The sequence below is a fragment of the Anarhichas minor genome, unplaced genomic scaffold, assembly GCF_050575085.1.
Source record: "Anarhichas minor isolate MPS153535 unplaced genomic scaffold, ASM5057508v1 ptg000026l, whole genome shotgun sequence".
Classification (NCBI taxonomy): Eukaryota; Metazoa; Chordata; class Actinopteri; order Perciformes; family Anarhichadidae; genus Anarhichas; species Anarhichas minor.
Genome location: NW_027466472.1, coordinates 786,987 through 802,806, shown reverse-complemented (window position 1 = coordinate 802,806; position 15,820 = coordinate 786,987). Strand labels below are relative to the sequence as shown.

Sequence of the window (15,820 nt, the reverse complement as noted above, 5' to 3'; positions counted from 1 at the left end):
CAGTGTTTGATAGTGATGCTGCCTTTAAATGACGTTATCCTGCTGATGGAGAGAACACCTTCATAAAACAAACCAGTCTGTTACTGTGACTTTAAGAAAGTTGTCAATCAGATGGGAATCTGATGTGACCAAAGTCACTCACACGGGCTGCATTATTATTATTATTATTAATAATTCAGCTATGGGTTCAATCTGTTGTGCAAAGTGATTTCTATTTAATATCTATAAGTAACGCGTGTGCTCCTGATGTTGTGCAGGTTGAGCTCAGGCTGAAGTGCTCTCTCTATTAGCTGTCTGCCTTTTTAAAACACCACACGGCTTTGACATGTGCAATAAAACTAAACTGTATTTACGACTCTGTAATAACTGCCGAGCACCTTAAAAAAATAAATGTTACTGACTGGGAGTTCATCTTGTAAATGCCCGCTTGAATAAAGAAAATTACTGATTGTGTCTTGTTGCATTTTGATTCAAAATAAACACAAAGCTATTCAAATAACAGTCGAATAAACATATCAGAATATCTTTATTAAGCATCAATTCTTTTCTCTCTGCGTCCCATCTTTCGAGGGCTCAGAGAGACTTAAGTCAGTATTGTCAACAAAAGTATTTAAAAAATACAGTGATTTTTTTTTGAGAGACACATTAAACAAACCGCGAGTGTGTTTTACAAGCATCAAACCAAAGGGTTTACAATTTACAGAGTTTGAGATTACGTGACCGAGGTCCTGCAGTCGTCTTCAGCAACATAAAGGTCGTCCATTCTAGTGTTTGAAAGCAAAAAAAAGACTCCAAAAGGAAATAAACCATTTACAACATTAGAAACTCTATCTATCCCTCCCTCCCTCCCTCCAGCTCTGAAGCTCTCTTTCATCATCCTGCCATCCATCACACCTTTAAACGTCGTGTTCATCTGGAGCCAGAAAGCCTGATATCACGACCAGCGATCTGATACAAGCACACGATGAGTTTTGGATCCTGATTGTTCGGTAGCATTCGTCAATAACCCTGTAGACCCCAATGGCGCTTTGTGACACGACGCTATACGATACTTAGGGTTGGACTGAGATCAGCTCGCCAATATTCCCGTTTGACTAAATAAATTGTGTGTTTTTAATATCACAGAGTTTCAGCTACATTAATAAGAGCCTTGAAGACATTTTGAAAAGCTGCACTAATCAATATTTTTATATTAAGCAAAGATCAAAGGACTGATTTTCGAATTTATTGATTTTGTTTCAAACTTTCCGCTTTCATCATCAGCAGCAAAAAGCAGCGTTTTTTTACAACTTCATGGCAGACAGACACTTCGTGGCTAGCTGGTTAACATATTTAAAAGAGAAAAAGTCAGCTAGTGATCTCAGAAGGTGCCAATATGTTGAGTTGACAATATGTTACAGTTTCTTTACGCGTTGCTCTGCTGCCACCAAGTGGCCCAAAACAAGTATGCAGCTCCACAAAGCTTCTTTTAGCTTCTTTTAGCTTCTTTTAGCTGCTCGTTTTGTTTTCCCAGCTTGCAAACTCTACGGTCACCAAACAGCAGACAAAGTTAGCGGCTAGCATAGCGGTGTGTTAAGCAGCTAAAGAGTTTCAAACAGAATTTACAGGAACAACCTCCCAAATACATCCATCGTTAGAGCTTCAACATTGTGCACATTTTATTTACTCTTTTCAAGTAGTTCAAATTAATTAATATTTTTGTAGTAGAATTGGATGAAATAACGAAAACGTAATAACATGAAATGTGTTTTTAGTGACGTAGCTCTACGGAGCCTTTAAGCTTTTTTCTTTTATTAAATATAATATATTCAATTATCAGTCAATTCATGGAGCTTTAATAATATATTTTGTAATTCAAGAAATGTTTTATCCCAAAGCTTCCAGAATACAGATGTTCCTTCACCAAAATTTTGTTCTTAGAGGAAAACAACAAAAAGGACAGAAATTAAAAAATATTCAATTTAAATAATAAACACTCATGCAAAATATTGGCTACTGACAGATTGACTAATCATCAGCCCTTCAGTCTAACCCCAAGTATTACTGTGTGACATGTAAACATCGTGGAGTAAGAAGAGTAAACAACCACTTACAACGATAATAGATAAATACTTTACTACAAATATACACTACATGATCAAAAACCTGGAATGTGACTACATTTTGAAATCAGGAATTCCAACATTATGACGCTAATTTAGTTTTTTTTCTCCCCCCACTTACAATAAGGCGAGCGTTGAGTCTAAACATTAGGAGACGCCGGCTGTTATTTACAAAGGACGCAACATCCAATCCAGCTATAAATCAAGCCTTACAAAATACGTTTTTGTTTAATTCAAAAAGACCACGAGTTGTGCAATTCAGTGCAGTGGCGAGAGAGCGTTGATACGCGGACGCGTGCGTTTAGGGAAGAGCGGGAGTTAGAATTTGCAATTATGAAAAACAGAAACAGGCTGGAAGGAAACATGTAGAGCTTTAGAACGAGGTGCGTGAACAGTCGCGAGCACTGATAACAAGGCTTCTTCGTGAGTGTGTCCTCTCTCTGTAAGGCAGCCCCCCGGATTGATACCGCCACGATTCAACACGCCGGAACTTAGTGCTACTTGTAGTTTTTGGAGTACCGTTTTTAAAGTGCCTTTCTCCAATTTTACGCCATTTAAAAAAAAAAAAAAAATGGCGATATTTATATTTTTATGAGATGAGAAGTAATTCTCGGGTTCTAAAGGGAGTGATACATACATAAGTGGGGGCGGTGATGCCGTGCTATCGTTATCTCCGCCAGGAGAATCGCGCATGTGTGTCCGTGAGCGAGTGTGCACCTCCGTGTCCGTCCGCGGCTAATATCAAATATTTTTGGGTGGCCAGTTACGGCTGCATGTTGAAGGACCTCTCGCTTTCTTTTGCTGTGACTTTTATTACCCGTGTTATTCTGCCATTGACTGACTTCTCACTCACTAACCCCCTCAGTCTGTAGTGCATCGCCGACTAACAGCCGCTACTACTGTGCCCACAGTCAGGGAAGCAGTGATCTCACTTTTAGTGTTTTGGACGGTGTGTTTGGCTAACAGATGACAGCTAACGGAACTACAGGTACGCACGCTGCTGAGTACATCACCGCCACTCCGACGCGGGTTTCATTTTGTTTAAGCCAGATTGTATGAAGTAAGTTACGCGATGACTTCGAGCCGTTGACCTGCATGCATAGCTGCTTGTTTTAGCCAATCGGGTGGTCGTTGCAGACACACCTGGCGGAGATATGCACTACACTGAGTGCACCTTTCTAGTTTTAACCTTTACCAAAATTAAGTTGGAGACTCAAACCTGTAATGCTGTGAATGACCACACTAATACAGAGACGCCTCAGGATTCATATATATCAGGAAAGAGGCTGTTCCATTGTTTGTTTTGTTGTGATTCCACATTAATAATAACGGTGACAACTGACATGACAGAAACCCCGTCCAGTGACAACCTACGATGTAAAACCTCCTGAGAGCGATTTAAGGCCAACTAGTGAAAGAAAAACAAAACGGAAAGAGACGGAAAACAGCTGATCGCTTGGATCAGTGAGAGTCACTTCAAGCAGCTACCGGCTATACACACGTGATGCAGGGCTACGTACACGTGATGGATGACTGTTACAGTGAGTAAGATGCAGTTAGTGGGCCACAGTCATAAAGCAAGCTAGTGTATGTTTGTACAGGACTGCCAGGTCGGCGGTTTAGTGAACTTTACAGCGCAACGGTAATAAAAAAAGAAAGACCTTTCGTCCAAAGAAGCATCGGAAATATTAATATAAACACTAATATCAATACCATTCCTCTCATCGGAGAAATCATTACGATGCATGCGCACACACACACACACACACACACTTGTGCTTAGGGTTCAGAGCGAGAAGTCGAAACATTACTCACACACACACTTTCATGTTGGACTGACAGGAAGTGAAATTAAATGTTTGAGAAGCAAAAGGAATGTGGAGGGCTGGGCTACACCACACACACACACACGATCCCAGGAGTGATGGGGGGGGGGGGGGGGAGAAGAGATACTGTACAAAGGGGTTTCCATGACATTGGAAGAGTGGGCGGAGCCCGGAGGAGGGGGTGGAGTTGGGACCGAGCCAATCAGCGCGAAGAGAAGCCTGTTGCTAAGCTACAGCCAACCACCTGCGTCACATCCCAGATCTGTGGAGACAAACGGACGAGAAGAAATGAAGAAGAGGGCCGTCTGCAAAGATCTGCATCAACACAGAGAGGACTGTAAACTAGAGAGCACATCCACACCGACAACAATCATATCAATATCATGAGCAACTTCACCTATTGTGCAACATTACTTTCAATACATCATGTGCAATGCAACTTATTTCTGCCAGAATTACTTTTTTATTTGAGTTTCTATTTTGCACAGGTGTCAGTATTACTTCTTATACACTATACTACAATACGTATGCTTATATTTATACTTTTACAGTTTTTATTATCTTTGATCAATCTTAAAGTTCTATCAGGTTTTATATTTCAGGAAGTTTTCTTCAGACTTTTTACTGATAATTTAAACCAAATTGCACGATGGAAACAAATAGAAAGTTGAAATAAAGTAAACCAACGATCACATGACACAAAATGCACTTCAAGACACAGAAGCACTCGACAGAGGAAGAGATGTTTGAACTCAGTAAAACAGTTTGGAATTTTGCTTTTTTTTGTGTTAATGAAGAACAGACTCAAAAATGTCCATAAAGAAAGTCCTCAAACCATTTTAGTAGAATAATGGATTTATAATAATGCGGTTCATTCATGTTTAAGGCTTGTAAGTAGCACGGTCACGTTGTCCAGATGGACAGAGGAGATAATGTTGCAACAGTAGAAAGTTCCTGTAAACGTTTCACTTCTTTGTTTCCTCTGTGATAACGTGTCACGACTTCACTACATTATCTACAAACATGAATTAAAGTTTACCGCAGCGACTGAACCCCTATTTACGACCATTTGTTCATTTCTCACAGCGGCGACGAAGCCGGTGTGTCGTTCAGAACGACTTCTTTTTTCCGTTACTTTAAAACGAATGTTAGCTTTAGGCAACAAAACCACGAAGTTAGGTTTTGTAAAAACATCGTGTTTGGGCTTTAAATACCTTCGTATTGTTTGGGCAACAAAACCATGAAACCACAAAGTGGTATCGAACTCCAGTCTCATGGTTGAAAGTCCTGTTTGCTGCACCCATCCACCAACAGTCTTTTATTGGAGACTGAATACTACGTCACTTGCTGTCTGACTGTGGATGCGTGTAATTCGCGTGTCCACCACGAATAAGGCTCCTGAATTGACTTCACATCGGCGTTATTTTCGTCCTGAGCGACGCAAAAACAACAAATGAACGAACAGACTACTCGTGTCCCTGTACGCGAAACCAATAGATTGCATTTCGTGGTGTATTTCACGAGCTGCCGTGATACACAAACTGTTCACCTTGACAATGCGGTCGCTTCCACAGGTGACCATCAGGCCTCTGGATGGGTCCATGTCCATGTGAGCGATGTTGTGCTTCCCCTCGTGGAACGTGGCCAAAGGTGTCCGACTGCACACAACAGACACACACACACACACACATTTAAATCAGAACTGCCTCTGAAAATAAGAATATAATGCGAGTGATTATTACAACATTAAGAGGAGTCTGTTACTCACTCTTCTTCTTTGAAGGTATCGAAGCAGGCGTCACACACCCGCACCGGGAACTCGAAGCCCATGATTGGGAACGTGGTGCTTTTAGAACTACATTTCCCACACACAGCCTTGCCGCACTTCCTGCAGTGGTGCTGCACAAAAAGGAAACACACCCATAGATATAGATATATATATATATATATATATATATATATATATATATATATATATATATATATATATATATATATATATATATATATATATATATATATATATATATATATATATATATATATATATATATATATATATATATATATATATATATATATATATATATATATATATATATATATATATATATATATATATATATATATATATATATATATATATATATATATATATATATATATATATATATATATATATATATATATATATATATATATATATATATATATATATATATATATATATATATATATATATATATATATATATATATATATATATATATATATGTAGCATTAGTATGACTGATGGGTTTTAAGAGAATCCTGGTCCGACTCCCCTACCTGTCTGAGCCCCAGGGTCTTAGTGTCCCACATCTGCTTGATGTTCCAGAAGAACGGCTGCTCGCACTTCTGACACGAGTCGCTGTCTAACCACTGAGGCGCCTGCAGACACACACACACACACACACACACACACACACACACACACATGCAGTCGAAGGCTGCTGTTAAACACGACTAAATTCAACCGTTCAAGTAGAAAAGAGCTGCAAAAATCATCTTTGAACTGAGACAGACGTGGAGAAACAACTAAGACTTCTCAGACTGAACATCGTGCTGACTGAGCAGAGAGCTGTACAATTAAAAGTGAAGAAATAAAAGTATTAGTGTAGAGTAAAGAGAAGCTGTCTGTAAAACAAGTCAGTTCAATGTAAGACAATGAATTATTTTAAATTTTACACAAACATCTATGAAAGAAACTGAAACTATAAAGTAGTAAAATGAAAAGATACAATATCTACCTAATTTAATCAGTAGACCTCGAATACTTGTATTTACCAACGTCTGACCTGACTGCATCATCACACGCTTACGGAACAGAGGAAAAGTGAGAAAATAAAAGTCTGATCTGAGTTGTTTTCTCTCCTGTGTTTATTTATATATTTTTCTTTCCTTACTTTTTTTGTCATCTGTGAAACGGGTTGAAAAAAGTTGTGCCATTTTTCATAATTTCTCTTTGCTCTCTAAACATGAGGTACATAAACTGTGTGTTACAAAGATATGTAAATTAAAACTCAACTGGAAGAAAACATGAAGGCTTTTTAGTCCCATTTAGAACATGAGGTAGTGGTGCACGTCTGCCTCTTGTGGCCGAAATGAGTATTACAACAACAAACCGAACATAGAAAGATGAACTTTGGCAAAACCTTTTTCTTTAAGTCACAAACAGGAGAGAAAACTATTCAGATCAGACGAAAACATGTTTTTCTCTCTTGCTTCTCAGGGCTTCCATACATCCTCTACCGGTTCCTCTACAGGTTCCTCTACAGATCTAACAGTGATGCAGACCTCTTCTCTCTGTGTGTCCATGTTCCACACCGCCATGCCTCCGTCGGCCGAGCACGACACCAACTGCCTCGTCAACTGGAGGAAACGAACGGCCTGAACGCGCTCGCTGAGGGAGACGTTGAAAAAGGGAGAAAAGTAATAAATGAATAATTTAAACCAGCATTAGGCAATGTTTTCACAGAGCAACGACTCTGCAGCTCTACAGGGCGTTTTCCATGTGTTGACTGTGTAATTCAGTCCTAGCAGCTCTTATTAAACTACACAGGTAGAACATCTCAAGCAAAAACAAACTTTGATAAACCCACTAAAAATGACTTGCCGGCACCAACCAGCTGACAAAGTAGGAATCAGTGAAACAGAGTTAGACTTCTTACAACCAAAGTGAAACAAAACTACTTCGAAGAGATGCACAACGACCAAAGAACAGATGCAAAAGAGACCTGTTGGACCCCACAGAGGAGGTGGAGCTACGCTACAGCGATGGACTTACTGGTGTCCCTGCAGCAGTAGCGTCCGTCCTTTGCGGCCCCCGATGTCCCACATGATGACGCTGTGGTCTGCGGCCCCCGAGAACAGCAGCCTCTGGACGGGGTCCCACCACAGGGTCGCTATGCTACCTGCAGAGGAAGAAGCACACCTGTTACATGTGGTGCTACATGTGCTGCAGGAGCCCGATGAGGGACGGCGTTGTAGTCCGGCCCCCCCCCCCCCGTCGGCTCAGACCTTAAACCTGGAGGAGCTGGAGGATCTGTTATTGCTTCATTTTCCATCAGCTGTCATAATTAACTAATATCTAAACAAATTTATTGGTGTTGGCAAAGCAGTTAATATTGATTTTTATGATTTAAGATGAAAACCAAGATGTGAATTTGGTAATGATTTACTGTAAGAGCCAAAAGCTTTACATGCAACCACAACAAACACCTTTAATTACAGGTGGAGGATATTTCTCAGACAAAAGCAAGTTAAAAACAGAACAAAGTGAGATTAGAGGTGCGGTCTGATCTTTCTGGTCTTTTATTTATTTGATCATAACTTCCGTTAAATATTAAGGTGGAACTCCTGCTTGTGCACAGCTTGAGGCCGGCACCATTAATATGCATTAATTATCAGTCCAATTAATATGCATCATCATGACGGCACATCTGCAGATCAAAGAGAGAGAGGGAGGACATTCAAAATGTTACGGTGTAAAGATTTGTATTTTTTAAATATTTTTATATGAGCAATATGCCTGAGGTAAAAAAAAAACATGTTTTGTTAAATAGTGGTGGAGATGATGAGTCATCCCTCTGCTCTCAACGAGCTCATGTGTGATAAATGCCCGAAGGGGAAACACAGGGAGGCGTTTGCGTCACACAGTGCGGCGTCCTGGCAGCTCATTGTTGCTGTGGGATCCATTTCTCTCGGCTACGAATACACTGAACCCTTAAAATGCAAATCTCATCTGAGTCATGCATTCGTCCGGTTCCCAAAATGACCAGACTTCCATCTAAACAGCTCAAAATGGCCACTGAAACGGCTCGGTGAGCATTAACACAACAAGGCTGCCAGAACTCAAACTAGCAGATGTGGGAATCCGCTGTATGAGAAATAATATTTTCCATCATCTAAAACTAAATGATGGGATATCTGGCGGAGAAGCAGTCTAACATCCTGCCAACAGAGCTCTACTCATTTGGAAAGTAAACGTCAGAGCCTATAAAGCTCCTTTTTTTTGTTATGCAGAATGTTTTTCGGCCGTTTAAAAGTGGTTTCATTTCTTTGCATCGCCGTACTGAATGTCTTCCTCTGGCATAATGTGGAGGAATCTGGGTCATCTATTATTTTACTGCGGCCACATCTGCATGTCTGGCTTCGGCATCAGAAGCCTGCTGGTGTGTAGAAGTACTACGAGACAAACTGTGTGTGTGTGATTCATAGTTCTGCGTCAGCGATGAATGCGATTCTTCAGGTGCGTCTTTACCTTCGTGACCCTTCAGCGTGGTGATGGTGGAGTACGTCTGCTTCTCCAGCTTCAGCAGCGTGATCTGACCCGAGTAGTCGCCGACGAAGGCGTGCTGCGTCTCGTGGTCGTATCTGAGCCGGGAGTCAGGGAGGAAACAGACATACGGCTACACACTCCTTTATACACTCATGGACGGGTTACCAGACAGGCCCGCTGGGCACAGGTCCAAGGCGCCCCAACAGGTTAAGGGGCCCCTGGGATAGAGACATTGTCAAAGTGGCACAAAAGTACTAAAAAGAGACACAAAACAAACACAGTAACACAAAATGACCAAAACGAGATGTTAAACAAGTACAAAGAGACGCAAAACAACTACAAAAAGATAAAAATGACCTAAATGTGAAACAAAACTACTACAGAGACATGTAAAACAACCAAAAAGAGATGCACAACAACAAAGAAAGGCAAAACTACCAGATATATGCGTCTTTGAATCTGTGGCTCTTGTTCATTTGTAGGACAGGTGGGGGAAATCAACATGTCTGTGCCCAGGAGCCCATTGTCTCATGTACACACACACACACACACACACACACACACACAGTGAGTGACTGAAGGATACTGTAGGCAGGAGGCCCAGGCCGTGAAGTAGTGCCTCCCCAGCATGCTGCCGCTCTGGGTGCACATCCAACTCACACTCTTGTCGTGGCCGGTGCTCACCACCCACTCACTCTCCAGAGAGAACACCATGTCTGACACGCGGTTCTGGTGGGCTGCAACACACACACACACACACACACACACACACACACACACACACACACAAAGTGTTAAAAACAGGCACACACGTCCGTTGCACTGGGCTTTAGATCGGAGCTGTCATGGATGAGCTCCACCATCTGATTTGCTCTTTGTGAGTGCTGATCCAGCAGAGGCTCCTCTTAGAGTCGCTGTAATCCAGACTAAGACGAATCCCTTCAGACCGTCTTAATGGTTCATCTGTGGATCACTGTAGTGTTTAAAGCTCTGGCTACAGATTGATTGATAATAATAGTCAATTTAACAGCAAAACCCTGATAATCAATGCACATAATGTGCCGATATGCTACTTACAGTGGAAACCTCTTATTGTGATGTCAAATTAATCACAATAAGCAGATAATTAAAAACATTTTCTTTCTTTAATTATTATTCAGATTATCATCTAATTGACATTTGTCAATTTATAACATGAATATGAAGTAAGGAAACAGACAAAATGCATTATTCAAAATACAATACAGCCGTTTCAAACGCGTCTTCAACCACAGCTGCATTTTCCCGCCTCCATCACTAGCCTCCATCACCAGCCTCCATCACCAGCCTCCATCACTAGCCGCCATCACCAGCCTCCATCACCAGCCTCCATCACCAGCCTCCATCACCAGCCGCCATCACCAGCCGCCATCACCAGCCTCCATCACCAGCCGCCATCACCAGCCGCCATCACTAGCCTCCATCACTAGCCGCCATCACTAGCCTCCATCACCAGCCTCCATCACTAGCCTCCATCACTAGCCGCCATCACTAGCCGCCATCACTAGCCTCCATCACTAGCCTCCATCACTAGCCGCCATCACTAGCCTCCATCACTAGCCTCCATCACTAGCCGCCATCACTAGCCTCCATCACTAGCCGCCATCACTAGCCTCCATCACTAGCCGCCATCACTAGCCTCCATCACTAGCCGCCATCACTAGCCTCCATCACTAGCCGCCATCACTAGCCGCCATCACCAGCCTCCATCACCAGCCGCCATCACTAGCCTCCATCACTAGCCTCCATCACTAGCCGCCATCACTAGCCTCCATCACTAGCCGCCATCACTAGCCGCCATCACTAGCCGCCATCACTAGCCTCCATCACTAGCCTCCATCACTAGCCTCCATCACTAGCCTCCATCACTAGCCTCCATCACTAGCCTCCATCACTAGCCTCCATCACTGTTTGAGTGGACTAAACCAGGTTCCCTGAGGAACACAAAGCTTCACTGCTGCATCTCGCTGGCTCGGTAGTTTGTCATGAGCTTCGAGGAGACTTGAAGGAAAATTACTTTATATTTCCCGTCACGATTTCAATGAGCACCAGCATCAGGTACCCAGCCGGAGAGCAGAAGAAGAGGACACATAACATTGCTCAATTTAATGCAACAATTCAGCTATTAAACTCAATCCAAAGATCTCATAGATTTAAATCTAACTTCAAAGCTACTTCAAAGAGAGAACAAAGGCTAAACTCACTGCTGCACATGTGTAACAGCTAACAGATAACATGACATGCCACGGGATGTAGAGACTGTATTACACTTATCTCAGAAGTACTACATCAGACAAGATATTACGTCTCTTAGCGATGAAAGCATCACTGATACGTATGAGTCATTCCTTTCTTCTTCAAGTGTAAGAAAGTGAGATGAATTAGTAGAACTGAGGCTTTCTATGCTCCTTAAGATCATGAGCACTTTATATTCTATCCTGCACTACTTTTAATTAATGAGTGCACCTTATGGACATATAAGAACATATGGAAGCTGTTTTAAGCATTAGTCAAAGTGGCTGCTATAAAAACTAAACACAACAAAGTCAATATTGGGTCGTGTGCAGCGCTGAAAGCAGCACCGACGGCCAAAAGGCTAATGGCATATTAAGCCCCGCCCTGTCTCTGAAGTGCATACACACGTCCTGTTTGATCTGGTGCTGAGTCATGTTTCTGCTGCTCCATTTAGCTGCAAGCGGTAAAAACCAGATGGAGAATTCTAATGTGGTGTTTTGTCCTCTGAAGCAACAACTGATCCTCCAGCGGGGCGGATAGAAGGGCTGCTGATACGGTCACATGTTCGTATTAATAATACGAAATGAGAGGAAACGAGTAGGGCTGCAACTCGTAATTATTTCCTTTATCAATCGATCTGCACATTATGTTGAGTCCATGAAATACATTTGTTTTAAATGCCCGTCACGACTTCCCAGAGCCTGACGTGACGTCTTCAGATGATTTGTTCCATCAAAAGTCAAAAAGATAAAGAGTTTCACTTTAAAATGATGAAAGAGACGCAGCAAACCCGCTCATTACAGAAGACAGAGCAGCAGCTTGTTATTTTCACTATTGTTGCTTTAAAAACATTAAACAATTAATTGATTATCAATCTGTCAATCGTCTAATTTATTCATCTTTTTAGTCTATCACCATTTTTCCAGTCGTAAGCAATAGTTAAAATACCTCGTCAATGAGGTTTTATATTAAGTTACTGCCTTACTCTACAAGGCTGCTGGGATCTGTGTGTGTGTGTGTGTGTGTGTGTTTGTGTGTGTGTGTGTGTGTGTTCACCTGGATAAGTCTTGACATGGATCATCTTGTTGAAATCTTCAGAGATGAGAAACTCCTAGAGCGCAAACACAGAAACAAACAAAAAGTTTCAAATCAAACAACTATCCCCCCCCCACCCCCCCACGGGCATTTGGTGGAGTCCAAATATTGAAATTGCAGCTTAATGAACATGCAGGTTTAAGAGTTCAAGATTAAAAAAGTATATTTAGAGACTATTTGAACAACAGAAAGAGTGAGTCCTGGAGTGAGACTGCAGCTTCACTCACCACAACAGCGCCATTGTCCTGGCCGATGAAGATGCGTCTGCTGTCATGGTGGTACGACATGCAGGAGCACGGCGCTGAAAGGAGAGAAGACATTCACCATGAGCAGGAGAGTCAACACACACCATGTTGTAGAGAGGAGTGTGTGTGTGTGTGTGTGTGTATGAAGGCCTACTTACAGGAGACTGTGTGGTAGATGCTGGGCCAGTACTGGCCGCTGTCTCTTTTCAGCCAGACCCGGATGGTTCTGAGGGGAAAAGGTTGAAAGTGTCACCTTCAAAGCGCTCTCATATGTCTTCTCAAAGGTCTTTCTGTAGTTTATTTCATGTTAGGGAGGTCATTTTTCATGATAAAAGTGCATTTTTAATCTGTTACTTACTGTTTGCATGGCCCTACCCTGAAGTTAGATCGATACTTTATGTAAAAATGAGGCACTCTTCAATAGAAATAAAGAAGGGTCTTAGTCTTGGACTGGGTTTAATCCTCGTCTGGGAGACCAGCCCTCCTAATGCTCTTTGCACACAATGCTCAGTTCCCATTACAGCACATGAAGGGGTAGAATGATTGTTAATTCATTCATGGTATAAACGGTGTGCTTGAATTATTTTGCTAGTAGTTCCTGGACGGTCACTTTTGCAGCATTATGCAGATGCCCTTCCAGCCATGAACACGAGCTTTATTAACGTCACCGTCGATGGTTCAATATTGAACCGTTTCTGAAGCTGTACTTTTGGCCAGTACCAACTTGTAGCACTTTGTTGTATATGCAGTGTTTTTGCATTTCAGCATGCTCTGAATGTTGTGTTTTTGAACCGCATTAAGTTTGCAGTTAAAATAAGCTTCCGTCAACCTTTTTTTTTTTTTAAAGGTTTTACTTCTATTCCAGTAAAATGTCTGCAAAGACACGCAAAAAGTTAACATAATGAAAGCCACATCTGAACGTTAGACTGCTGCATCATCGCCACACAACTTCCCTATTTCATTATAAAGTGGGTTTTAGATGTGTGATGGGAACTACATCACATTTCTTCATAAAATGAGGATGTTGTTTCTTTCACACACTTGTAATCAAACATGTCAGACCTGGTATCACTTCCAGTGACAGTGGTGGACTGATGTGAACCCTGTTACACCTTGACACAGAGCAAAGGGAAGAGGTCTGTCAGATTATGCAAAAAGCAAAATGGTACTGTACCCAGTTGTCAAAATGTGACGTTCAAGGGCATATTAAAATCATGCAAAGCTTGGATGTCAATCATTACAAAGCAACTTATAAATACAATAAATAAACAACTTGCCTTTTGTTGTTATTGTTTTCATCTAACCAAACACCAGTCAGTAATTTAAGACTCTTTTAAACAAGGTCTAGCTACAAGCGTTTCATTATAAGCCCTTGCGACGAATTAAACATTATAGATTACGAGTGGCACTTGAAGGCAGCAGAGAAAGTAATGTTTACTATACTAGCTAGCTAGCTTGTTAGCGCTAAGTCAACAACAACAACATTATAATACCGCTACGTGCAGGGATATTGAGTCGTAAAGCTCATTATTATAGAATAAAAAACATATATATTCCCGTTTACTATTACGGTTGCACCAAGAATTATGAGTGTCATGCCCAGTAAATAGACGGAGCCCGCTAGCTACTCCCCTTAGTTTGTCATGACCAGCAAATAGACGGAGCCCGCTAGCTACTCCCCTTAGTTTGTCATGACCAGCAAATAGACGGAGCCCAAAGCTACTCCCGTTAGCCAGCTCGGCCAAAAAAAACAACAACTCACTTGTCCTCGCTGACCGTGATCACTCCTTCTTCATTTGGTATCAGAACGGCCGCGTTGACAGCGTCCGAGTGTCCCTCGATCTTGTTCAAGAGAATCGGTCTTGCGGTCTGGGGCCTCGAGTGGATCTCCGCCGCCATGGTTTATATTATAAGTATCCAGCAGTGGGTTTTTCTTCCTCACTCGGCAGTAAAAAAGGAGGAGGAGGAGGATCAGCTGATCAGGATTACCGTAATGACTGCAGGAAAATGGGGGGCGTGAGCGAAGAATTCACGGTGCGTTTCAATAACCGTAAGAGACAAAATAATTCGTTATTAGTCCCGCAGCGGAGACATTTACAGGATTACAGCAGCATATTTAATATAATATAATATAAATACATTTAATATAGTATTATTATAAATAAGTAATAAACTGTAAAGAATATTAAGTAAGTAAAAAAGTAAAAACATCCACAGTAACTAAAATATAACTAAAATATACCAGAAAAAAAGATCTAGTATGTCCCCAAATACAAAGTGTGTCAAATGAAGTATGCTCAAAAAAATACCAGGATGCATTTTGCAGAATGCAAGCCAGCATGCTTTACTGGCTATTGTGACCCACAATCCTTTGTGCGGAAGACCAGGACCCGATCCCAATGCCCCCCCCCCCCTAAAAGCCTTAAAGCCTGAACCCTCAGGGACTTAGCTGACGCCACCTGGTTGAGTGTGAGAGGCTGCAAAGGCTTTGAAATAGTGTAAATACGAATGGGACAGCTTTGTGCTGCGAAAATAAAATGTACGACTGTGTGTATTTACTTTATATGTTTGTCTAAAATAAATATCCTCTGTTTTTATGTTTAGTGCAAACTCATGGAAAGTGTTCATAAAGGGCTCAAAATGTCTGCGTGAGAGTGATTTAAAGATTCTACAGTGGGACAGTCCTAAACCCTCATGGGTTTAGCTAGAGCACGCCTCAAAGTCTGTGAGTGTGGAGGTTGGGATTGGGCCCATATGAGCAAGAAGGTCCAGGAGGAAGTAGTATGTCCCAATTTAATTTATACATCCAACTGTACTTTGTAAGGGCAGCTGCAGTTTGTACTAAAAGTTAAAAGAAAACATATGCAGTTTGGTACGCAGCTTAAGTTTTACCAAATGTTGCGTTAACCACAATGCAAGTGAGTCATCAAAATGTCTGTGAAAAGAAATGAAAAACAG

The 15,820-nt window shown here is 41.5% G+C and overlaps 1 protein-coding gene across 3 annotated transcripts; it reads right to left on the bottom strand.

Moving 5' to 3' along the window:
• Positions 1-509: 509 nt before the first annotated feature.
• Positions 510-15,017, bottom strand: wdfy1 (WD repeat and FYVE domain containing 1). Of its 3 annotated transcripts, XM_076100955.1 has the most exons (13): positions 14,625-14,762; positions 13,925-13,974; positions 13,021-13,088; positions 12,845-12,918; positions 12,579-12,633; positions 9,835-9,985; positions 9,231-9,343; positions 7,755-7,881; positions 7,265-7,370; positions 6,257-6,358; positions 5,697-5,827; positions 5,478-5,586; positions 510-4,243 (listed from the first exon to the last, which is right to left on the bottom strand). In XM_076100955.1, exons 4-13 carry the CDS (start codon positions 12,902-12,904, stop codon positions 4,178-4,180), a joined length of 1,020 nt encoding a protein of 339 aa, XP_075957070.1. In that variant the 5' UTR covers positions 12,905-12,918; positions 13,021-13,088; positions 13,925-13,974; positions 14,625-14,762; the 3' UTR covers positions 510-4,177. The 3 variants fall into 3 exon arrangements, with proteins under 3 accessions (XP_075957070.1, XP_075957068.1, XP_075957069.1); XM_076100953.1 differs by lacking the exon at positions 13,925-13,974 and having other exon boundaries at positions 14,625-15,017; XM_076100954.1 differs by lacking the exon at positions 13,925-13,974 and having other exon boundaries at positions 510-4,190; positions 14,625-15,001.
• Positions 15,018-15,820: the final 803 nt, after the last annotated feature.